Here is a 25840-nt window from a genome sequence, read left to right on the forward strand (position 1 = left end):
ATAGCCCAACGGGCTGCATTGGACAAAGAATTACGCTGCTCAAAAAAATAAAGGGAACACTCAACACATCCTAGATCTGAATGAATGAAATATTCTCATTGAATACACACTGACACACTCCAGCCTCATGAGGTCTGGCATTGTCCTGCATTAGGAGGAACCCAGGGCCAACCGCACCAGCATATGGTCTCACAAGGGGACTGAGGATCTCATCTCAGTACCTAATGGCAGTCAGGCTACCTCTGGCGAGCACATGGAGGGCTGTGCGGCCCTCCAAAGAAATGCCACCCCACACCATTACTGACCCACTGCCAAACCGGTCATGCTGAAGGATGTTGCAGGCAGCAGATCGCTCTCCACAGCGTCTCCAGACTCTGTCACGTCTGTCACATGTGCTCAGTGTGAACCTGCTTTCATCTGTGAAGAGCACAGGGCGCCAGTGGCAACTTTGCCAATCCTGGTGTTCTGTGGCAAATGCCAAGCGTCCTGCACAGTGTTGGGCTGTGAGCACAACCCCCATCTGTGAACGTCGGGCCCTCATACCACCCTCATGGAGTCGGTTTCTAACCACTTGTGCAGACACATGCACATTTGTGGCCTGCTGGAGGTCATTTTGCAGGGCTCTGGCAGTGCTCCTCCTGTTCCTCCTTGCACAAACGAGGAGGTAACTATCTTGCTGCTGGGCTGTTGCCCTCCTATGGCTCCCTACACATCTCCTGGTATCTGCTCCATGCTCTGGACACTATGCTGGCAGACACAGCTACCCTTCTTGCCACAGCTCGCACTCATGTGCCATCGTGGATGAACTGCACTACCTGATCAACTTCTGAGAGTTGTACTGTAGACTCCGCCTCCTACTACTGTACCCCTAGGGGTGAGCGCAATGGCAAAATGAAAAAGTGACCGAAACAGCCAAAAAGGAAGAGAACAGAGAAATGGTCTGTGGTCACCACCTGCAGAACCACTCCTTTATAAGGGGTATCTTGCTAATTGCCTATCATTTCTACCAGGTGTCTGTTCCATTTGCACAACAGCAGGAGAAATTGATTCACAATCAGTGTTGCTTCCTAACTGGACAGGTAGATTTCACTGAGGTGTTATTGACTTGGATTTACATTGTGTTGTTTAAGTGTTCCCTTTATTTTTTTGAGCAGTGTATTAATGGCTGCAAACCTCGCCGATTCGGCAGAGACATCCGCCATGAAACCAGTGGCCAATTGTAATAATGGGAGAGACTCTAAAATGTCATCTCTTATGTGTTCCTCCAATTGATTGACCCATAGATGCATGGACCAAGCAACTGAAGTAGCGGCTATATTCGTCTTCATGGTAGCCGCTGATGCTTCCCATGCTCATTTTAGCAAGCAATTTGCCTTTCTGTCCATGGGGTCCTAAAGGCTCAAGGAGTCTTCAAAGGGAATAGATGTCTTCTTGGCTACCTTAGCAACCAGAATGTCGATTTTTGGAATTTCTTCCCAGGTCTTTGTTTTCGAGTTCAAATGGAAGCTGGAGTCTGAGATCACGGGGTATTACTAATCTTTTCTCCGCTTCCCATTCTTCCAAAATCATCGCCCGAATATTACTATTATTTACTGGGAAGGCTATGCCTCTGGGACCTCAGGCCCCCGAACATCTCATCTTGGACAGATTGGTATTTGAGTTTCTTCTACTTGCATGGTGCTCCTTACGGCTCTTAAGAGCCCGTCTGTGTCATCTGACGAGAAGAGATATCTCTTGCCCACCTCTGGGGTTTTGGACACAATCTTCCCGTTCTTCCTCCTGATCTGTGGAAAAGGACTGTATGTATTCTTCAGAACTCCGCTCAATCTCCCATCTTGGTCTCTTGGCACGGGGACCAGGTTGGAGTGTAGGTGCAGGTACGAGATTAGATATAGAGGCCTGAACCTCCTCATAGATGATCTCTGATGGAAAAGTAGATCTTTCTTCTTAATGATTTTTGAAGTGCAACTTTCACATACAGGTGCATCACACAAAATTGGAATATCATCAAAAAGTTAATTTATTTCAGGTCTTCAATACAAAAAGTGAAACTCGTATAGTAATTACAAACAGAGTTATCTATTTCAATTGTTTTTCTGTTAATGTTGATGATTATGGCTTACAGCAAATGAAAACCCAAAAGTAATTATCTCAATAAATTAAAATAATTAACAAAAACACCTGCAAAGGTTTCCTAAGCATTTAAAAAGGTCCCTTAGTCTGTTTCCGTAGGCTCCACAATCATGGGGAAGACTGCTGACTTGACAGATGTCCAGAAGGCAGTCATTGACCACTCCATAAGGTCCCAGAGTTCCAATTTTCATTTGGAAATCAAGGTCCCAGAGTCTGGAGGAAGAGTGGAGAGGCACACAATCCAGGCTGCTTGAGGTCTAGTGTGAAGTTTCCACAATCAGTGATGGTTTGGGGAGCCATGTCATCTGCTGGTGTAGGTCCACTGTGTTTTATCAAGACCAAAGTCTACCAGGAAATTTTAGAGCACTTCATGCCTCCCTCTGCCGACAAGCTTTTTGGAGATAAAAATTTCATTCTCCAACAGGACTTGGCTCCTGTCCACACTGCCAAAAGTACCAATACCTGGTTTAAAAACAATATCACTGTGCTTGATTGGCCAGCAAACTCACCTGACCTTAACACCATAGAGAATCTATGGGGAATTGTCAAGAGGAAGATGAGAGACACCAGACCCAACAATGCAGACTGGCTGAAGGCTGCTATCAAAGCAACCTGGGCTTCCATAACACCTCAGCAGTGCCACAGGCTGATGGCATCCATGCCGCGCCAGATTGATGCAGTAATTGATGCAAAAGGAGCCCCGACCAAGTATTGAGTGCATTTACTGAACATACATTTCAGTAGGCCAACATTTTCGGATATTAAAATCATTTCTCAAGCCGTTGTTATAACGTATTCTAATTTACTGAGATAATGACTTTTGTGTTTTCATTGGCGGTAAGCCATAATCATCAACATTAGCAGAAATAAACACTTTAAATAGATCACTCTGTTTGTAATGACTCTCTATATAATGAGTTTCACTTTTTGTATTGAAGAATTGGAATAAATTAACTTTTTGATATTTGAATTTTGTAAGATTCACCTGTAGCTGTTTACGGCTACTGTCAGTTAACCTTTTACTGCAAATAGCTCATCTTCAGGTTATCCCAGATGCTTTCCATTTACTGGGCACAGATACCACCGAGGCAGGTGCTCCTTTTCCTAGGTTTAACATAATGTGTATATGTTTTAGTCCCTAGACAATCCCAGAACGTCCCCTCTGTCACTCACAAGTACCGGGAACTGTTCCATAGGAAACTCAGTGACCTGTGTCCTCAATGTTTGCCCCCATAGACAAGAGGTAAGCTTTTATACTACCTTGTCTTCTGTCTCAATCGTCTTGCGTTACACCCTGGAATGCACGCCGGGACTCGGAAGTATGTGCTGTGTGCTCATCCCAGTGACGTCACCAGTAGTGCGCCTCATTTCCGCCACCCGCTCTCCAGGATGAGCAGCGTCTCGCCAGCAGACACATGAGCCAAGAGCCCTTACTGGGAGGGAAGCGGCTCAAGACCCCAGGAGCTCCTCCGCTCGACTGGGACATGGCTGAGGAACACCCCTTCGGGGGGTGTCGTCCCCAGACAGCTTGACAGGGGGAAGGTAACCTCCTTTCTTCCTGAGGCTTTCACTCCTGCTTCTTCTCCCACACCTGTCCTTACAGGGACAGGAAAAACACTGAGGGGTGTGGGTGGGAAGTTTCCTGTCCCTGTAAGGATAAGAAGGACGTCCCCCATAGTGCCCTCAGGAGGGACGTCCTGGAAAACTAGTTTTTGTATTGCCACGTTTTGAGAGCTATAATTTTTCCATATTTTGGCTGACAGTCACGTGACTGCTTGTTTTTTGCAGGACCACTTGACGTTTTTATTAGTACCATTTTCGATCACATGACAGTTTTTGATCACTTTCTATTCTGATTTTTGGAAGGCAGAATGAACAAAACAGTGATTCAGGATTTTTTGGGGTGGGACAGGGCTGGGTTATGTTTCACATGTGGTAAAATTAATAAGGCAACTTTTATTCTTCGGGTCATTACGATTACAGCAGTGCCACATTTATAGCGTTTTTTTTAAATGTTTTGGCACTTTTACACAATAAAAACTTTTATAGAAAAAAATGTTTGCATCCCTTTATTCTGAGAGCTTTAACTTTATTTTTTCCACTGATGGAGCTGTATGGTGGCTTGTTTTTTTGCGGGACAAGATGACTTTTTCAGTCGTATAATTTTTATTTACATTCGTCTTTTTGATCGTGTTTTATTCTATTTTTTTGTTCGGCGGTATAATGATAAAGCATTGTGTTTTGCCCCCTTTTTTTTTTTTTTCCGCTGAAGGGGTTAACCAGTGGGACAGTTTTATAGATAGGGTCTTTACAGACATGGTGATGCCAAATATGTCTACATTTTTTTTTTCATAAAAATATTTATTTATGGGTACAATATATTTCAATTTTTATTTATTTTATAATTTTTCTTACTTTTACACTTTGTCGCTTGTATAGTATATAATGCAGCAGCATTCCTATACTATTCAGTGAGTGCTGAATAGTATAGGAGTGACAACGATCGGGACCCCACGATGACGTCGCAGGGTCTCCGATCCAAAGGCCTTTCTTCACTCTGCCTGCATGCTAAATGCTGCGATCACTGCATTAGCTTGTTTAAGTTCCGGGTGTCAGAATCAGCCGACACTCGGCAGCGATCACATGCGCACAGCCTCTGTGCGCGCAAAATCGCCGAGACGTATCCATGCATCCCTGGTCAATATGTTACGTCCCTGTGGCCTGTATGGATACATCTCACATCAGAAAGTTGTTAAGCAAGAGGCAGCACTAACCAAGCACTATGAACACCAAGTAGATCTCCAAATAAGTCCGGAACAAAGTTGTTGAGAGATAAGTCAGGGTTGGGTTAAAAAAATAAAAAAAAAATCCCAATCTCTGATGAGCCCCCAGAGCACCATCAAATCCATTATCATCAAATGTAAAAAACCATAACAAACCTGCCAAGAGAGGGCCGCCCATCAAGCTCTCAGCTTGGGCAAGAAGGTCATTAATCAGAGAGCCAGCTCAGAGACCAAAAGGTAACCCTGAAGGAGCTGTAAAGTTCCCCAGTAGAGACTGGAGTATCTGTCCGTACGACCACAATAAGCCGTTCACTCTATAGAGGTGGCCTTTATGGAAGAGTGGGCAGAAAATAGTCTTTACTTCCACACAAAAAATTGGAAGGCACGTTTTGAGTTTGCCAACAGACTAGTGGGAGACTCCCCAGATGTATGGAGGAAGGTACTGTGGTCAAATGAGACCAAAATTGAACTTTTTGACCACTAAAGTAAACGCTATGTTTGGCGCCAAACCCAAACAGCTCATCACCCCAAAATTATTATCCCCACAGTGAAACATGGTGGTGGCAGAATCATGCTACGTGGAAGTTTTTCGGCAGTAGGGACTGGGAAAATGGTCCAATTCAAGAGGAAGATGGATGGTGCAAAATAAAGGGATATTCTTGACTAAAACCTATTTCAGTCTGTCAGTGATTTGAGACTGGGACGTAGGTTCACCTTCCAACAAGACAATAACCCAAAGCATATTGCTAAAGCAATACTCGAGAGATTTAAGGGGAAACTTGTAAATGTTTTGGAGTTGCCTATTCAAAGCCCAGACCTTAATCCAATGGAGAATCTGTGATCAGACTTGAAGATTGCTGTTCACCATCTAACTTGAAGGAGCTGGAAAAGTTTTGCCTTGAGGAGTGGGCAAAAGGTATCATTGGGACTTGCAGCTGTAATTTCTGCAAAAAGAGGCTCTACAATGTACTGAGTTTAGGAGGTGGGGGTGTGAATAGTTATGCACGCTGAAGTTTTCCGTTATTTTGTCCTATTTGTTGTTTGCTTCACAATAAAAAGAAAACCAAATGTTCACAGGTATAGCCATGTTCTTTGCATGAACCGATGCAAACCCTCACCCCAGTTAAATTCCAGGTTGTGAGGTTGGAAAACACGAAAAATGCCAAGGGGGTGAATACTTTACCCAGCCTCTGTATCTATCTATTTATTATATTTCTAATATCTTTCTATTATCTATTGATGTCTTTTGTAAACTATCTTTGAGTTTTATAGTATATAAAAGATGATAAAAATGCATTGCTTACGGATGCTAGGTGAGAAAATAATCTCACACTCGCATGACATAAGTTCAACCATAGGGATTCCACTCGTTTAACTTTTAAGGAGCGGAATCTAACCAATTTTTTGTACGCAAATGTGAGCAAGCTCTAATGGTGCAGATCTTGTGGAGGAGAGCAAGATTGTGCAATCCACCAGCGAACTACACTGCTCAAAAAAATAAAGGGAACACTCAAATAAAACATCCTAGATCTGAGTGAATTAAATATTCTCATTGAATCCTTTGTTCTGTACAAAGTTGAATGTGCGGACAACAAAATCACACAAAAATAATCAATGAAAATCAAATTTATTAACCAATGGAGGACTGGATTTGGAGTCACCCCCAAAATTGAAGTGGAAAAACACACTACAGGCTGATCCAACTTTGATGTAATGTCCTTGAAACAAGTCAAAATGAGGCTCAGTATTTTGTGTGGCCTCCACATGCCTGTATGACCTCCCTACAATGCCTGGGCATGCTCCTGATGAGGTTGCGGATGGTCTCCTGTGGGATCTCCTCCCAGACCTGGACTAAAGCATCCGCCAACACCTGGACAGTCTGTGGTGCATGGAGCGAGACATGATGTCCCAGATGTGCTTAATCGGTTTCAGGTCTGAGGAACGGGCGGGCCAGTCCATAGCTTCAATGCCTTCATCTTGCAGGAACTGCTGACACACTCCAGCCACATGAGGTTTAGCATTGTCCTGCATTAGGAGGAACCCAGGGCCAAACGCACCAGCATATGGTCTCACAAGGGGTCTAAGGATCTCATCTCTGTACCTAATGGCAGTCAGGCTACCTCTCGCGAGCACATGAAGGGCTGTGCGACCCTCCAAAGAAATGCCACCCCACACCATTACTGACCCTCTGCCAAACCGGTCATGCTGAAGGATGTTGCCGGCAGCAGATCGCTTTCCACGGCGTCTTCAGACTTTGTCACGTCTGTCACATGAAAGGTTCACACTGAGCACATCTGTGAAGAGCACAGGGCGCCAGTGGCGACTTTGCCTATCCTGGTGTTCTGTGGCAAATGCCAAGTGTCCTGCATGGTGTTGGGCTGTGAGCACAACCCCCATCTGTGGACGTCGGGCCCTCATACCACCCTCATGGATTCGGTTTCTAACCGTTTGTGCAGACACATGCACATTTGTGGCCTGCTGGAGGTCATTTTGCAGGGCTCTGGCAGTGCTCCTCCTGTTACTCCTTGCACAAAGGCGGAGGTAGCGGTCCTGCTGCTGGGTTGTTGCCCTCCTACTGCCCCTTCCACGTCTCCTGGTGTACTGGCCTATCTCCTGGTAGCGCCTCCAGCCTCTGGACACTACGCTGACAGACACAGCAAACCACCTTCCCACATCTCGCATTGATGTGCCATCCTTGATGAGCTTTTCTACCTGAGCAACCTCTGTGGGTTGTAGAGTCCGTCTCATGCTACCATGAGTGTGAAAGCACAACCAACATTCAAAAGTGACCAAAATATCAGCCAGAAAGCATTGGTACTGAGATGTGGTCTGTGGTCCCCACCTGCAGAACCACTCCTTTATTGAGGGTGTCTTGCTAATTGCCAATAATTAACATCTATTGTTTATTCCATTTGCACAACAGCATGTGAAATTGTCAATCAGTGTTGCTTCCTAAGTGGACAGTTTGATTTCACAGAAGTTTGATTAACTTGGAGTTATATTCTGTTTAAGAGTTCCCTTTATTTTTTGAGCAGTGTATATCTCCCAGCACTGGATAAAGGCTCTAAGTCAGAATCTGCTTTTACCACGTTGGAGTCACGGTGGTGATCTCACATTGGGGCTGGTAAATGAGGTGCTGCTTGGGTCCCAAAAATTATGAGATTACAAATCTTTTTTTTTTTTTTTTTATCAGATAAATTTTTATTAAACATAACAAAACTTGGAACTGATATTACATGACAATACTCGTTTTACAATATTACAGTAAGTTCCTTCCCTTACCCCCTTCTTTCTTTTTTTTTTTTTTATTCCCCCCTTTCTTTCCTTTCCTTTCCTACTTTACTCCTTTTCTTTCCTTCCCCTTCTCCCTTTCCTTCTCTTCCCCTTTTCTTCTTTCCTTCTTCCCTCTCCACTCCGCCATGCAGTTTACCAAGAGTTTTACTCTACAGTAGTATATATAGGTGTACTCTAATTAATTCTATCCAACCATGGTTGCCATAATTTATGGAAGTATTTGTGCTTATTCCACTTGGTGTAAATACTTTTTTCAAGTTGAATTATATAGTTTGTTTGGGCAATGAATTCGCGTCTGGACAGGGGCTCCTCTCTAATCCAATATTTTGCAATCAATTTTCTGGCAACAATCTTGCAATTGCTATTTTGGTCATGTCTGTTTTTATTTCCTCAACGTACCCTAATATACATGTCAGTGGGTCCGTAGGGGCAATACCTATACAGCATTCCAATACGGTTCAACACTATGATCCAAAAGGAGGACAATCTAGGACAATGCCAAAGCATATGCAGTATGTCTGCCTGAGATTGCAAGCACCTTGGGCAGTCTGAGTTAGACTTCAACCCTGCTTTAAATAACATATCAGGGGTTCTATACACCCTGTGGATCACATACAGCTGTGACATTCTCCCAGGCTCACTCATGGATAACTTAGGTATATATTCTAGAATAGACTCCTACCTATCTTCGTTTATCTCTCCCAAGTCTGTCTCCCACTTCCTTCTAGCTTTGATAGGATGTCCTCCAAGAAAGGCGTGCAGCAGGTCTCTATACACTTCAGATATTGCCCCTTTCGTTCCTCTGCTTTTAAGCATAAAATCTAACATCAGATCTGTTTGTATTCCAGTAGGCCCTCTTCTGCTTTTGGTCTGAAATGCATGCTGCACCTGTCTATATTGAAAGAGGTTTTGCCTTGTGAACTCAAATTCTTCCTGCAACATTTCATATGATTTAAGCTTCCCTCTGTAAATCAACTGATAGATCAGGCCAATACCCATTTCTTTCCACTCACCAAACCCCTTCATATTACTGAACTCCTGAAAATAGATGTTATCCCAGATAGGTGAAAACTTAGTGAAGTGAGTTACCCCCCTAATCTGCTTGATTTTCTGCCACATTTTATGTATTAGATTTATGGTATGGTAATGCGATCCCCATTTCTTGAAGATTCCCGCCTCCAGTCCCATACTTAATGGCGAAATCTTAATTAAGTGCTCCAAACTGTCCCTTTCCCATAGTCTCCCCCCAGCCCTTGAGGTGTTGGCTTTGTACAGAAAGAAAGTATAACCAGGGATTAGGGAGTGCTAGGCCTCCCTCCTTTTTTGGTCTCTGCAGTGTTTCCTGTTTAAGTCTGGGACTCTAATTCCAATTCCTTCTTACCTTAATTCTCCAAATAGTGATTTTTATCCTACAGAACCTGCTCATTGGGATCCAGATGGGGGAATTATGCAGCACATATAACAGTTGCAGCATCACAATCATTTTGAGGAGGTTCACTCTGCCCATCACCGATAAATGTAACTTATTCCACGCTGTGATTTTAGTGCGCAGTTTTTGTAATAAAGGGCATATATTAAGCTCCTCAAATGTTGTCAATGGAAGAGCTATATGAATCCCCAAGTACTTAAATTGCTTAATTTGGTGTATAGTTCCACCTCCCCGGTACAGTCTCCCTTTCCATCTATCGGCAGAACACACGACTTAACCCAGTTAATGAGTAGTCCCGATATCTGTCCAAATCCCTCAATTAGTGTCACTACATTTCTCAAGGCTTCCGCAGGATTTTCCAAAAATAGTAGAATATCGTCGGCATATAAAGCTATCTTCTCCTCTGTTTTCCCATATACAAACCCCTTCACCTCCTGCGATCTTCTTATTTTGGCAGCTAATGGCTCCACAGCTAGGGCAAATAGCAGCGGGGACAATGGACACCCCTGTCTCGTACCTCTAAACAGTGAAGCGGAGATCACCAATCTTTAAGATATCTGCCGCCGTGGATGTCCCAGGCAGGAGATATTGTAAAGAAGTTGGTGTTTTTTTTTTAGGTTTGTAAACTTGGTAATGGTACATGACTTTTTCTATTCTGACAGCTTTTGTGTGAATGCTTCTTATCTCCTACTTTTCCTATTAGACTGGCCACCTAATGCCCTTTTCCTTCTCTTTCTGTGTTGTCAGCTAGGAACAATGTCTAACACCAGGAAAATATATAGTATACGTATAACAAATCTATTTAAGTGTTCGTATGTAATAAATTCACTTACCTGCACTGGTCCAGGTACAGCAGGGTGTCTGCTCTGACACTATAAGAGATGATATATAGTGAATACTGCAAAGAATTGTGGGCTTTTCCATGCGTATAAAAGGTCAAAATTAACAGCAATCACTTTGGATAGTTGTGAGGTCTTGTTTTGTGATCATGTTAAATGGAGCTGCAACAGTTTGATGTAAAAGTCTTATGTTGAAAAAAATGTGGATTTTTGTCTAATGTTACTTTCTTTTGCTGAGGAAAAGGACTACTTAAAATAAACCCCTTTGTTATTTTTTGCATCTATCAAAGACTCATTTTCGAAAATCCCATGCTTCACATATGGTGTCAGAAGAGGGATAATTTTTCGAGTATTGCTCCAAGTACTCACATTTAAAGCAAATATATGGAGTTATGTACAAGACCCATTCCTGTCATATTAAACCAAAAGAAACTAACTTCAACGCGAACTGCTGCAAATAAGCTCAAAGGTATGGAAAGTGAAGGTGCCAGACGTAAAGTTAGAGAAACAACCCAAATAGATGATGGAGCATAGTTGCAGGGAGCTGGTGCTGCAGAATATCCAAGTGCTGCTGAGCCATCTGAAATGGCTTTACCTGAGCACATTGCATATCTGATGAAATAGCTAGCTGTGCAGTAATTTGAAGCTGACCAAAGACAGAAGAAGGCATGAGACGTAATGAAGAGTTGCGACGTCAGGTTGAACGCTGGAGGGAATTGTTCCTAACACTAAAACGGGAACAGCAAACCTTGCCACCTCCTCATCCTGCAACTGTGTCAACTTGGAAAGACCTTCGCATGACAAGACTTGCTTCACAAGATGATGTTGAAGCATATTTAACTACATTTGAAAGGATTGCAAGCAACTGTCAGTGCCCTAAAGAGCAGTGGGGTAGTGAGGCTGGCACCATATCTTACTGGACAAGCCCAGCTAGCATATAGCCACATGAATATACAGGATGCGAAGAACTATGGAATTGTTAATGAAATGATATGACATAAGTGAAGAAACGTACAGACAGAGGTTCAGGGAACTCAAATATTGCTACACAGATTATCCGATAGAGGTCTTTACTCGGCTGCAAGACTTGTATATGAAATGGATGAAACCAGACACTGAATCCATTGAAGAAATCAGTGAAGCTATCCTACTTGAACAGTTTTTACACAATCTTGTTGCAGAGTCTTCAAAAGATATATCTGAAGAATTGTATGATTTCTTAAACAATTCTACAAAGTGGTCAGATGTAATCTTGAATTCCAAGTTATCAAAGGAGTAACATTGTGACTTGAGAAATGTGATTAGGTCAAGTTTACATGTTTTTGATAGTCAGCCAGGCCATGTGTCTTTAATTTGTCGTGAAATAACTGCTGGGAATCAAGCTCCAATTAGACAAAAACCTTATTCGAATACCCAGGGGCGGACACTGACTGCTTGGGGCCCCTGTGCAAGAAATGTCTGCCCCCCCCCCCCCCACCTTTTGTGGTGACAAAGTTACAGATGTATATATAGCCACACACACATATACAGTGCTGGCTAAAAGTATTCGCACCCCTGCAATTCTGTCAGATAATACTCAGTTTCTTCCTGAAAATGATTGCAATCATAAAATCTTTGGTCTTATTCTCTTCATTTAATTTGCTTGCAAGGAAAAAACACAAAAGAGAATGAAGCAAAAATCAAATCATTGATCATTTCACACAAAAGTATTGGCACCCTCAGCCTAATACTTGGTTGCACAACCTTTAGCCAAAATAGCTGCGAACAACCGCTTCCGGTAACCATCAATGAGTTTCTTACAATGCTCTGCTGGAATTGTAGACCATTCTTCTTTGGCAAACTGCTCCAGGTCCCTGATATTTGAAGGGTGCCTTCTCCAAACTGCCATTTTGAGATCTCTCCACAGGTGTTCTATGGGATTCAGGTCTGGACTCATTGCTGGCCACCTTAGAAGTCTCCAGTGCTTTCTCTAAAACTAAAACCATTTTATAGTGCTTTTGGAAGTGTGTTTTGGGTCATTGTCCTGCTGGAAGACCCATGACCTCTGAGGGAGACCCAGCTTTCTCACACTGGGCCCTACATTATGCTGCAAAATTTGTTGGTAGTCTTTAGACTTCATAATGCCATGCACACGGTCAAGCAGTCCAGTGCCAGAGGCAGCAAAGCAACCCCAACACATCAGGGAACCTCCGCCATGTTTGACTGTAGGGACCGTGTTCTTTTCTTTGAATGCCTCTTTTTTTTTTCCTGTACACTCTATGTTGATGCTTTTTCCCAAAAAGCTCTACTTTTGTCTCATCTGACCAGAGAACATTGTTCCAAAACGTTTTAGGCTTTCTCAGGTAAGTTTTGGCAAACTCCAGCCTGGCTTTTTTATGTCTCGGGGTAAGAAGTGGGGTCTTCCTGGGTATCCTACCATACAGTCCCTTTTCATTCAGACGTCGACGGATAGTACGGGTTGACACTGTTGTACCCTCGGACTGCAGGGCCACTTGAACTTGTTTGGATGTTAGTCGAGGTTCTTTATCCACCATCCGCACAATCTTGCGTTGAAATCTCTCGGCAATTTTTCTTTTCCATCCACATCTAGGAAGGTTAGCCACACTGCCATGGGCTTTAAACTTCTTGATGACACTGCGCACGGAATACACAGGAACATTCAGGTCTTTGGAGATGGACTTGTAGCCTTGAGATTGCTCATGCTTCCTCACAATTTGGTTTCTCAAGTCCTCAGACAGTTCTTTGGTCTTCTTTCTTTTCTCCATGCTCAATGTGGTACACACAAGGACACAGGACAGAGGTTGAGTCAACTTTAATTCATGTTAACTGGCTGCAAGTGTGATTTAGTTATTGCCAACACCTATTAGGTGCCACAGGTGAGTTACAGGTGCTGTTAATTACACGAATTGGAGAAGCATCACATGATTTTTCAAAGGGTGCCAATACTTTTGTCCACCCCCTTTTTTAGGTTTGGTGTGGAATTCTATCCAATTTGGCTTTAGGACAATTCTTTTTGTGTTTTTTTTTCATTGAAGACAAATTAAATGAAGAGAATAATACCAAAGAATTTGTGATTGCAATCATTTTCAGGAAGAAACTGAGTATTATCTGACAGAATTGCAGGGGTGCCAATACTTTTGGCCAGCACTGTGTGTGTATGTATGTGTATGTATGTGTATATATATAATATATATATATATATATATATATATATATATATATATATATATATATATATATATATATATATATATATATATATATATATATATAATGTGTAATATATATAATATATATATTTTATGTATGTGTGTATATATGTGTAATATATATATATATATATATATATTTTATGTATGTGTGTATATATGTGTAATATATATATATATATATATATCTATATATATATATATTTTATGTATGTGTGTATATATGTGTAATATATATATATATATATATATATATTTTATGTATGTGTGTATATATGTGTAATATATATATATATATATATATATATATATATATATAATGTATGTGTGTATATAAGTGTAATATATATATATATATATATCATGTATGTGTGTATATAAGTGTAATATATATATATATATTATGTATATATGTGTAATATATATATATATATATATATATATATATATATATATATATATATATATATTTATATTACACATATATACATAATATATATATATATATTACACTTATATACACACATACATGATATATATATATATATTACACATATATACACACATACATGATATATATATATATATATATATTACACATATATACACACATACATAAAATATATATATATATAGATATATATATATATATATTACACATATATACACACATACATAAAATATATATATATATAGATATATATATATTACACATATATACACACATACATAAAATATATATATATATTATATATATTACACATATATACACACATTATATATATATATATATATATATATATATATATATATATATATATATATATATATATATATATGTAGCATCCTTTATTATGTATATTGCCGTCCCTTATTACACTCTCGATATGTACAGCACCATCCCTTACATATTGGATTATCTATAGCGCCCTGTTCTTTATTACATAGCGTCCTCTCTTGTTAGATATATAATGCGATGATGGCTGATGGAGCATGGGAAAGCTTCTTTTCTGATGGAGGAGCTGATAGACTGGTCTTCTGGTCACCGACTGCTCCATCAGCAGTCATTTTATATCTAACAGGAGACGACTATGTAATAGAGAGGGTGCTGTGACTGACAAAAATAACAAGAATACGCTATGTAAGGGACAGCACTGTACGCAACAGCAGAGGAAGCTATATAATAAGAGACGGCACCATATATAGCTAGAGAGGATGGTACGTAATAAAGGAGGGTGCTATACATAATAAGATTAAACTATATAACTAAGGATGGTGCTATACACAAAAAGTGAGTACACTATATACTAAGGGATTGTGCTATACATCATAAGGCTACATTCCTGTATCGGTGTGCTGCCCGCTTTTACAGTCGCATTGAGCATGTCCTATTCTGATCTTCAAAATCCGATCAGAACAAGACATTCTCTGACCCTCACAGATCTCATTCTCAGATCCGTGATTTTCATTGATGTGTGAATGGATCTATAAAACTCTACGAATCCGTGGACCAGCCCATAAAAAAATCTGGCAGCACTTGCACATTTCACACAAATGTGAGAATACAGCCTAAGGTATTTTACAGGTAACATTATCGCTCCAAGTCACAAGTGCAGATACAGAATAATATTTACATCCAGGCACTTACCGCTGACGTCTCATCTGATCAGAGTCTGTTTCTGCTACTTCTCCAACTGGGCAGATCTTCATGTTGACATCTCCCCGCCACGACTTGTCTTGTCACGATGATCTCCAGCCTAGAAAATAACAAGGTCACATATTGTATACATACATGTGTCTCCTCCGCACTGCGTCCCTGAATACAGATATTACCCCCTCCCCCATTAATATACTATTAGCCACTTAGTAATCAAAATATAAAGTGATCAGCACTGTGCCCCCCATTAACTATAATCTCAACTGGCCAATATAAATTATTCAGCCTCTGTGACTCTCCCCAATTAACTGTAAGGCGATGTTCACACGGAAAATATACAAGCCTTTACAGTACAAGCAAAGTGCTCTCCCAGCACCCCCGTCATTGCTCTCCCCCACCTCCCCTCATTCTCCTGTTCCTCTCCCCAGCACTTCAGTATGAAAAAATAAATAAAAAACGCAACTTACCTCTCAGCCCTCTCCCCTGCAGCAGGATCCTCCTCGTTGCCGGAAACTTTCGCTGTGACCCAGGTGCGTGCTGCATGATGACGTCATCAAACAGTGCGGGCCTGGGTCAGGGAGGAAGCGCCGGGAGGATGCAGAGGTGAGGACGGATCCCTCCAGCTCTGCTGCCATTTTCCTCTTGTCAACAGCGGAGCTGGAGCGATCGCTCCCTGCCCACCGAATATGATGAGAGCAATCTGGCCATGGGCCCTACGGAGCCTGGGGCTCCGAGAAGCAGGCCAGATTGCCCTCAATATTAACCACCCAGCAAGGGCGTCCCTGCACCGCTGGACGCCGGTGCACTTGCAGCTGCTGCATCGGCGGTAAGTCCGCCCCTGCGAATACCAGAAAAATGAAAGAACATGGATGAAAATGAAGTTAAGGAAATGCTTAGCCTGGGTGTCATTGAAGAGTCAGTGCTTGGTCTTCACCTGTACTGATGGTTGGGAAAAGAGATGGAACAATAAGATTTTGTATAGATTTTAGTAAAATTAATGCTATATTCCATTTTGACAGTTGCCCTATGCTTCGCATTGATGACCGATTTAATAAACTGGGAAGAGCAGCTTATATTTGTACCTTAGGTTTGTGTGAGGATTATTGGCAAATTTCCCTTGAAGACCAGTAAAAAGAAAAACTGCTTTTGTTATGCCTAGTGGTTGTTATCAGTTCAAAAATATCCCATTAGGTCTTCATGGTGCTACAGCTATGGACCTACTCTTAAAAGATCATACTGAGTACAGAGCAGCTTATCTAGACTATGTTGTAATTTTTAGTAGATCATTTAAAGACCTTTTGTATAATTTAAGAAAGCTAATAGATGAAATTGAGAAGGCTGTTTTCACCATTAAGGCTGAGTTCACACGATGCGTTTTTCATGCGTTTCCGCGGCGTTTTTGCAGTTGCGTAAACGCCGCGGAAACGCATGAAAAAGGCATGGTAGAAGGGCAGCAATGTTCCCCAATTGAAATCCGCATGTGCTGTGCCCATGATGCGGATTTTTCCGCAGCGTAAACACTGCGGTCAAAAATCCGCAGCATGTCAATTAATTTTGCGGAAACGCTGCTCTTTTGCCGCCATTGACTTGCATTAGACCGCATGGAATCCGCATCACTGTATATGTTGATGCGCTTTTCATGCGGTCTAATGTGCGGATGGTACCCGGGTGTGGATGAGAGGACTCGCATCCAGACCCAGGTACCATTAAAAAAAAAAGAATAAAATAAAAAATACATATATTCTCACCTTCTGACGGCCCGCGCTGCGTCCTGCTGGCTTCCCGGGCACTTCGCGGTTGAATGAAGGACCTTCGCTGACGTCAGAGTCATGTGACGGGTCACATGACGCTGACGTCGGAAGGTCCTAAAGTCTTCACTGCCGGCAGCCGGGACCGATGAAGCAGGACACCGGGGTCCATCAGAGGGTAAAGTATATATTTATTTTTTATTTTTTGACATTCACTCACTATATAAATCCATGCCGGTTGCATGGATTTTTATAGTATAAAGTTGACAAGCACTTTCCAAGTGATGCTAAAATCGCTTGGGAAGCGCTTGACACCCGCATGCGGAAATGAAAGTGAAGACCTCTTCATTTCCGCATGTCCGTGGCAGGAAACCGCATGTACAATCCGCATGCGTTTTTTCCTGCCAGAGAGATGCAGAAACGCTCAGGAAAAAATCCTGAGCATTTCTGCATCGTGTGCACATACCCTTATACACATAAATGTGCTTTGGGATTTAAAGAAACAAAGTACCTTGAATTTATTGTGGGCAGTGGTAAAGTGAGGCCAGAAATTAACAAAGTACAAGCCATCTAATCTGCTGGTATTTCAACTACAAAGAAAGAAGTCAGATCTTTTTTGGGTCTTGTTGGGTACTACAGACGTTTTGTTCCAGACTTTGCAGAGGTAGCTGCCCCCCTAATTGACCTATCTAAAAAGAACAAGAAAGATGATGTATGGACAAAAGAATGCGAACTAGCTTTTAGGCAAAATCATTTTTGTTTAAAGAACCTGTTCTGCAAAGCCCAAACTTTAAAAACCTATTTATTGTACAGACCGACGCGTGAGAGGTTGGACTTGGTGCAGTTCTTAGCCAAGAGGTTAATGGTGCAGAACACTATTCTTTATTTAAAGCACACCTGTCAGCAGGATTCTGCTCAGTAAACCACATTACACTGATTAAAATAATACCTTAGCTGATGAAACCCGTCCCGTGGTTCTTGTGTAACCTTTACTTTCAGTTTGGAGAAAATTATATTCTTGTGCTCCCGGACAGCCTGAGGGGTGGACTCTATCTGGTGCTCTGCTTACTTATTCAGTTGTATGCTTTTATGGCAGGTCACTGATTGTTCAGTGACCTGCCTCCTATTTTACACAATGCATCTAGTAGTGCAGGGCTAGGAAAAATAGGAGGCAGGCCAGTGAACTATCAGTGTCCTGTCATAACAGCATACAGATGAATATATAAGCAGAGCACCAGATAGAGCCCACCCCACATTCCCACCCTGAAGCACGAGCATATAATTTTCTCCAAACTTTAAGTTAAGATTGCACAAGAACCACAGGATGGATTTCATCAACCAATGTATCATATTAATCAGTGTAATGTCGCCCCCCTGACAGTGTGTTTAGTTTACTGACCACAATCCTGCTGACAGGTGCTCTTTAAGTAGAAAACTGTTTCCTCCTGAACAAAAATACTCCACAATAGAGAAGGAAGGACAAGCAATTAAATGGGCTTTGGAGGCATTGTGTTACTATTTATTAGGAATAGAGTTCACCTTACCTGGATGCATAACATGAAAGACAAAAATGCCAGAATTACAAGATGGTATTTAGCGTTAAAGCCTTTTAAGTTTCAAATAAAATATTGATCTGGGAAGGAGCACCAGAATCATCTCTAATAATTCATTTATTTAGGTATGGAGCTGAAGTAAAAGTTGTCTGAGGAAGCTTCCTCTTAAGGAGTGAGGAATGTGAAGAAGTAGAATGTTTTTGTTTGTAAACCTGGTAGTGGTACGTGACTTTTTCTAGTCTGACAACTTGTGTGTATGCTTCTCATCTCCTACTTTACTTATTAGGCCGGCCACCTAATGCACTTTTCCTTCTCTTTGTGTTGCCAGCTAGTAACAATGTACCAAGGAAAATATACAGTATATGTATAACAAATCTGTTTGTGTTCCTATGACAGTCACTTACCTGCACTGGCCCAGGTGCAGCAGGGTGTGTCTGCTATGACCTTATAAGAGACAGGCCAGGAGCCTTCTGGTGTTATATAGTGAATACTGCAAAGGATTGTGGGAGTTTCCATGTGTATAAAAGGTCACAATTAACAGCAATCACTGTGGATAGTTGTGAGGTCTTGTTTTGTGATCATGTTAAATGGAGCTGCAACAGCCCGGCTTACACTGCTGCTCACCATTATTGGCACCCCTTCATTTTTTTTCATAGACTGTACAATAGAAATAAATGGAAATGTACCTGTTATATCCTCAGGATATTTTAATTAGTGGTCCAAAGTATACAACAATAAAACCTTGTTTTTCAACTTTCATGCTGCAATTTCAAAGAAGAAACAGAATAAACTGCATGTGCAACAATAAAGGCACCCCTCATTAATACTTGGTTAAACAGCCTTTGGCATTGATGACAGCCTACAACCTACAAACATTTCTTGTAGCCATCTATAAGCTTCTTGCACTTCTCAGCTGGAATTTTCTCCCACTCTTCCTTTGCAGTTTTTTCAAGCTCTTGAATGTTTGCAGGGTTCTTTTTCCCAATGGCAGATTTCAGCTCACCCCAATGATTTTCAATGGGATTGAAGTCAGGACTCATTGCTGGCCATTTTAAAACTGTCCATTTTTTATTTTTCAACCATTCCTTTGTACTTTTGGATGTGTGCTTTGGGTCATTGTCTTGCTGGAGGACCCATGATCTTAGACTCAAGCCAAGTTTTCTTACACTGGGTGGGACATTTCGCTCTAAAATCTCTTGATAATGCTCTGATTTAATGATTCCTTTGATACGGTCAAGGCTTCCAGCACCGGACGCAGCAAAGCAACCCCACAGCAGTATGGATCCTCCACGATCCTTAAATGTTGGTAAGGTGTTCTTTTCCTCATAAGCTTCATTGCGCTGTCTGTAAACAAACTGTTGCTTTGCATTACCAAAAAGCTCTATTTTTGTTTCATATGTCCACAGAACATTTTCCCAGAAGGATTTGTGGTTTATCAAGATACTCTTTGGCAAAGATCAGTTATTCCTTTTTATGGCTTTAGCAATGATTTCTTCCTTGCCCTTTGCCCATAAAGCTCTACTTGATTTAGTGTGCGGTGATGGTACTTATTGAAACCATCAACCCAGACTGTTCCAGGTTGGCCTTCAGGTCTTTGGATGTTCGATGTGGTGCTTTTTCCCCCATTCGAACCAACCTTAGAAGACCTCTCTTGTCAATTTTCCTCTTTCCACCACATCCAGGGAGGTTCTTGATGGGTTCCATGCTTGGCAAACTTCTTAATAACATTGCGCACTTTAAAATTGGGATACCATTGTGTATGGAGATAGCCTTATACCCTTTTGAAGTCTTATGTTTGTTAATGTCCTCAGACAGCTCCTTTGTCTCTGCAATTGTGACATTGGAACAGGGCCTACCATGGGGCTTTTTAAAACACTGAAGTCCTCATTCTTTTGTGATTTACCATAGGCGAGTCAAAATGACACAGAAAGCCTTAGGTTTTTCTATTTTTCCCTCCCATTGTTTTTTGTTTTAAATTATTGTTCGTCACTCAGGCTATGTTCACACACGTTGGGTTTTGCAGCGTATTTTGCTGCAGATTTTTGTGCAAATTTTCACCTGCATTTTGCAGTGCCAGCAAAGTCTGAGAAACCAGAATTCTCGGTTCACACTTTTTTTTTTTTGCTGCGTATTTTGTGACTTGGTTGTTTTTTTGGAAAATAGAGCATGTCACTTCTTTCAACGTTTTTGCAGCAGAAAACGCACCTGCATTTTTGCTGCGTATTTGCAGCATTTTTTCACCCATAGGAAGTAGTGTGGTCAAAAAAACACAGCAAACAACGCATCAAATATGTGTTGTTTTTTTCTTAACCACTTCGCACCAGAGCCTGTTTTTGCCTTCGTGACCGGGCCAATTTTTTCAATTCTGACCACTGTCACTTTATGAGGTAATTACTCTGGAACGCTTCAACTGATTCCCCTGATTCTGAGATTGTTTTTTCGTGACATATTCTACTTCATGATAGTGGTAAAATTTCTTCGATATCGCTTGCGTTTATTTGTGAAAAAATAGAAAATTTGGCGAAAATTTTGAAAATTTTGCAATTTTCAAACTTTTAATTTTCATGCCCTTAAATCAGAGAGATATGTCACACAAAATAGTTAATAAATAACATTTCCCTCATGTCTACTAAACATCAGCACAATTTTGGAACCAAAATTTTTTTTTGTTAGGAAGCTATAAGGGTTAAAAGTTGACCAGCGATTTCTCATTTTTCCAACAAAATTTACAAAATACATTTTTTCAGGGACCACATCTTATTTGAAGTGACTTTGAGGGGCCTTTATGACAGAAAATACCCAAAAGTGATACCATTCTAAAAACTTCACCCCTCAAGGTGCTCAAAACCACATTCAAGAAGTTTATTAACCCTTCAGGTGCTTCACAGGGATTTTTGGAATGTGGAAGAAAACAATGAACATTTAACTTTTTTTCACAAAACTGCTACTTTAACCTCAAATTTTTAATTTTCACAAGGGCAGCCAGAAAAAATGGACCCCAAAATGTGTTGTGCAATTTCTCCTGAGCACGCTGATACCCCATATGTGGTGCAAAACCACTGTTTGGGCGCACAGCATGGCTCGGAAGGTAAGGAGCGCCATTTGACTTTTGGAATTGAAATTTGTCTGGAATCGATAGCGGACGCCATGTTGCATTTGGAGAGCCCCTGAGGTGTCTAAACAGAGGAAACCCCCAACAAGTGACCCCATTTTGGAAACTACACCCCTCTGGGAATTCATCTATGGGTTTAGTGACCATTTTAACTCAATGGATGATTTCCAGAAACAAGCACGCAATGGAAGGTTTAGATTCTGGAGAACCCCCCCTGGAAATTAAGTGAGCTCTACTCGAATGTGCCATTCACTAAATGAACCAAATGTTTGAATGACAAATTGGGATACATTTTTACAGTTTATAAACGTGGTTCTGTGTGGAAGATTTTAAAGCAGTCAGTGACGCATAAGGCTTGCAATGATGGGCATTGTGGGCAATAGTAGCGGGTATCACGCCTCATTCCTCTTTTAGTACATACACAACATCTTTTCTGGGGGTTCCTTCTTGTTTCCGTTGCTGGAATAAGTGCAATAAAATGTCGCTCAGTGAGTCTTTTCACATCCTCAGATTCTAATGGATGAGCGGGGCTAACACTTTGAAAGACAAGATTTTCAATTACCTTTTCTTGATAATCAAGAAAAGGATCTGAATTTCCTGCTTTTTTGTACAACACAAAAGAATTGTATGTGGCCACCTGAAACAAATAACCAACTTTTTATACCAGGTATAGGACTTTCTTGATACCTGGTATGGCTGTAGAACCTGGTCTGCAAGGTCCACACCCCCCATGTGTTTGTTGTAGTCAATGACTGACACAGGTTTTTGCTTCGGAGTGGTGGATCCTAGTTCTACAATGGCCCTTGTGGCATCTGTGTGGATCGAGCTGAGGACAAAAATATCTCTCTTATCCCTATATTTCAGGGCAAGCAGCTCTCCGTTGCGTACAGCCCCTGACTGCCCCTTTTGGAACTTTTGGTTGACCAATGGCTGTGGAAACCCCTGACGGTTTTTACGAATGGTCCCACAAGCCCCGATGTGGTGTTCAACCAGACTTTTAAATAGGGGTATGCTGGTGTAATAATTGTCCACATATAGATTGTAGCCTTTTTGAAAAAATGGACTTATCAGCTCCCAAACAATTTTTCCAGATGTCCCCAGATAAGTAGGGCATCCTGGTGGGTTTAGTTGGCTATATTTCCCCTCATATATGCGAAATGCGGATGTGTATCTGGTTGAACTTTCACACATTTTATAGATCTTTATTCCAAACCTTGCCCTTTTAGATGGGATAAATTGCTTGAGGTGCAGTCTTCCTTTGAATTTTACAAGGGACTCATCTATAGAAATATTTTGTGTTGGGGTGTAGAGGCTTAAGAATTTTTCTGTCAAATTTTCAATGATGGGTCTAATTTTATATAACCTGTCATGTTCTGGGGCATTTCTGGGCAGGCATTGACTATTGTCGTTAAAATGCCAAAACCGCATGAGCATTTCATAACGGGTCCTAGGCAGAACAACTGAAAACATAGGGGTGGCTTGAACAGGGTGGTTGGACCAGTAGGATCGAATGCTCGGTTTTTTAACAAGCCCCATGGCAAATGTAAGTCCTAAAAAAATTTTTATTTCCGGGACATTAGTTGGTGTCCATAAATTTGCCCTAGCATAGTAAGATCGGGGATTCTGGCTTATAAATTGGGATGCATATAAATTTGTTTGCACGACAATATGCTCTAGCAAGCTGTCTGTAAAAAACAAATTAAAAAAATGAATTGGTCCAAAATCTTCCACCTCCACATTTATACCAGGAGTGGCGTTGAAATCAGGGCTGAATGGAGCAGCCGAATCCGAAGCCTCCCATCTGGGAAATGCTAGATCATGTGGGAAAACCCCTTGTACACTGGCGTGCGCCAATTCACTAGTAGCAGGGACAGCGCTTGTACTGGGCAGTGTTCCCTGATTTGGAGACGTTTCTCCAGTAGCGCTATTTGCCCCTATTGCTGTACTGGTCCTTGGGCTTGAGGATGGACCAGAATCACTGCTCATTTCTGAGCTCTGTGTCACTGCTACTAAAGCCCTCAAAATCCATATCTCCATCTGAGATTGCACTGTCATCACTATCAGAACACAGCAGGGCATACACCTCTTCTGCAGTATAAGTCTGACGGGCCATATTATTTTTATATTTATTGACGGGACGGGACGGGACTTTCTTTTTTATTCACTTTTACAGTGGCAAGGCTGACCGCTCTTGTCACACTTTCTCCTCTGCTCTCTCACTGAGATCGGAGGAGAAACTGTGTATTTATCAGCCAGATCGCCCGGGAAAGTTTGTTGCTAAAACAAACTTCCCTGGTGATCTCTCTGATTGGCTGGTGTGACGCTGACATCATCGAGACCTGAGATAAACAGGTCTCGATGTCAGAGGTCACAGCAACGGGATACCCGCCTCTGCTGAGGTATGTGGGGAGTCCCGATCGCCGACCACCGGCTGTCACTATCTTTTAAATGCCGCGATCGCTATGGATCGCCGCATCTAGAAGATAGGAACAGGTTAACATCATGGGGACCTGATCCAATCAGGTCCCCATGATGCCACATGTCAGAGCTATCGCTCTGAACCGGTACCGCAGCGCTAGCAGGACCACCCACCGTTTTTAAACGTTGGCGTTGCACAGAGCCCAGCAAGCGCCGACGTTTATGTACAGTGGGCGGTTGGGAACCGGTTAATGTTGCTTTCTTTTGCGGAGGAAAAGGACTGCCTAAAATAAACTCCTTTTTAGATTTTTTTGCAAAATTAACAAAAATCTATTTTTTGGGGGGACCACTTAATTTTGAAGTGATTTTTATGGTCCTGTATGTAAAAAAAAAAAAAAAAAAAAAACTCCCATTTTTAAAACTGCCTCCCTTTGGGGTATTCATAACTGCATTCAGAAAGTTTAACACTACAAGTGCTTCACAGAAATTAATGCAAAGTGAAATGAAAAACATGAAAATTTTACATTTACTAAACAAAAATGTTACCTCAGACACTAATTTTTTATTTACACAAACTAAATACCCCCCCTTGTGACTCCATTTTTGAAACTACTGCCTTCAATAAACTTGGCTGGGATTGTTGGGAGCATCTTGAACATTGAGACCTAACAATGAAAAAAATTTTTTTTTTCCCACTAAAGATGTTGTTTTACCCCCAATTTAACATTTTCACTAAGGGTAACATGAAAAGTATACCACCCAATTTAGTGTGTGTCAAAGAAATGTCGTAGAAAATATTAACATGAAATTGCAGGGACAAAGATAGCTGACCGTGAGTAATAAAGGAACTGATACCAAACCCGTCTCTCTCCTCCCCCCTCCCATTTGCAGTAAGGAAACAGGAGCTAGCAATCTAAAGCTTCCTTTATGTAAAATGTGTCACGATTCCACCCCCTCAGTTTGTCTGGGATGCAGTTTCTGACAGTTCAGCTGTCCAATCTGGTGCAGGGGCATTTTGGAGTGGTCAGTACTGTGATTGACAACTCGACCATCCAATCTGGTATAGGGGCGTGCTGAAGCTGTCAGTGTGTTGGTTGACAGCTCGGCTGTGCAATCTGGGATTGGGAGGCGCTGGCTATTTCCAGGTGTTCATTATTCCAGGTGATTGCCAGGCTACTTAATTGGGCTATTTCTCCCAGACCTTTGCCAGACGTACATTCAGCTGGTGTGAGGTTTGTTTCTCTGTGCCCTGTGTTTTGATTTTCTGCTGCTTGACTCTTGACTGTGACCTGACTTACGCCTCTGTCTTTTCCCTTGGTATCTACAACCCCTGGCAAAATTTATGGAATCACCGTGCTCGGAGGATGTTCATTCAGTTGGTTAACGTTGTTGAAAAAAAGCAGATCACAGACATGGCACAAAACTAAAGTCAATTGAAAATCTTTGGTGGAAGTTAAAGAAAATCGTCCATGACAAGGCTCCCACCTGCAAAGCTGATCTGGCAACAGCAATCAGAGAAAGTTGGAGCCAGATTGATGAAGAGTACTGTTTGTCACTCATTAATTCCATGCCTCAGAGACTGCAAGCTGTTATTAAAGCCAGAGGTGGTGCAACAAAATACTAGTGATGTATTGGAGTGTTCTTTTGTGTGTTTGTTTTTCCTGA

At 41.5% G+C, this 25840-nt stretch overlaps 1 protein-coding gene across 12 annotated transcripts in view; it reads left to right on the plus strand.

The window, feature by feature from the left end:
• Nucleotides 1-25840, plus strand: part of SIRT6 (sirtuin 6) — a 271908-nt gene that overhangs the window by 194548 nt on the left and 51520 nt on the right. For 3 of the 12 annotated variants that reach the window (XM_073685298.1, XM_073685251.1, XM_073685261.1), the window contains one exon: nt 3269-3376. The exons of the other annotated variants lie outside the window; for them this stretch is intronic. In XM_073685298.1, coding sequence (XP_073541399.1) covers nt 3269-3376 — 108 coding nt within the window. The remainder of the gene's footprint in view (nt 1-3268; nt 3377-25840) is intronic. 12 annotated transcript variants of the gene reach the window in all.

The sequence above is a fragment of the Phyllobates terribilis genome, unplaced genomic scaffold, assembly GCF_046119375.1.
Source record: "Phyllobates terribilis strain yellow unplaced genomic scaffold, ASM4611937v1 Scaffold_1__5_contigs__length_1240528914, whole genome shotgun sequence".
NCBI classification, from domain to species: domain Eukaryota; kingdom Metazoa; phylum Chordata; class Amphibia; order Anura; family Dendrobatidae; genus Phyllobates; species Phyllobates terribilis.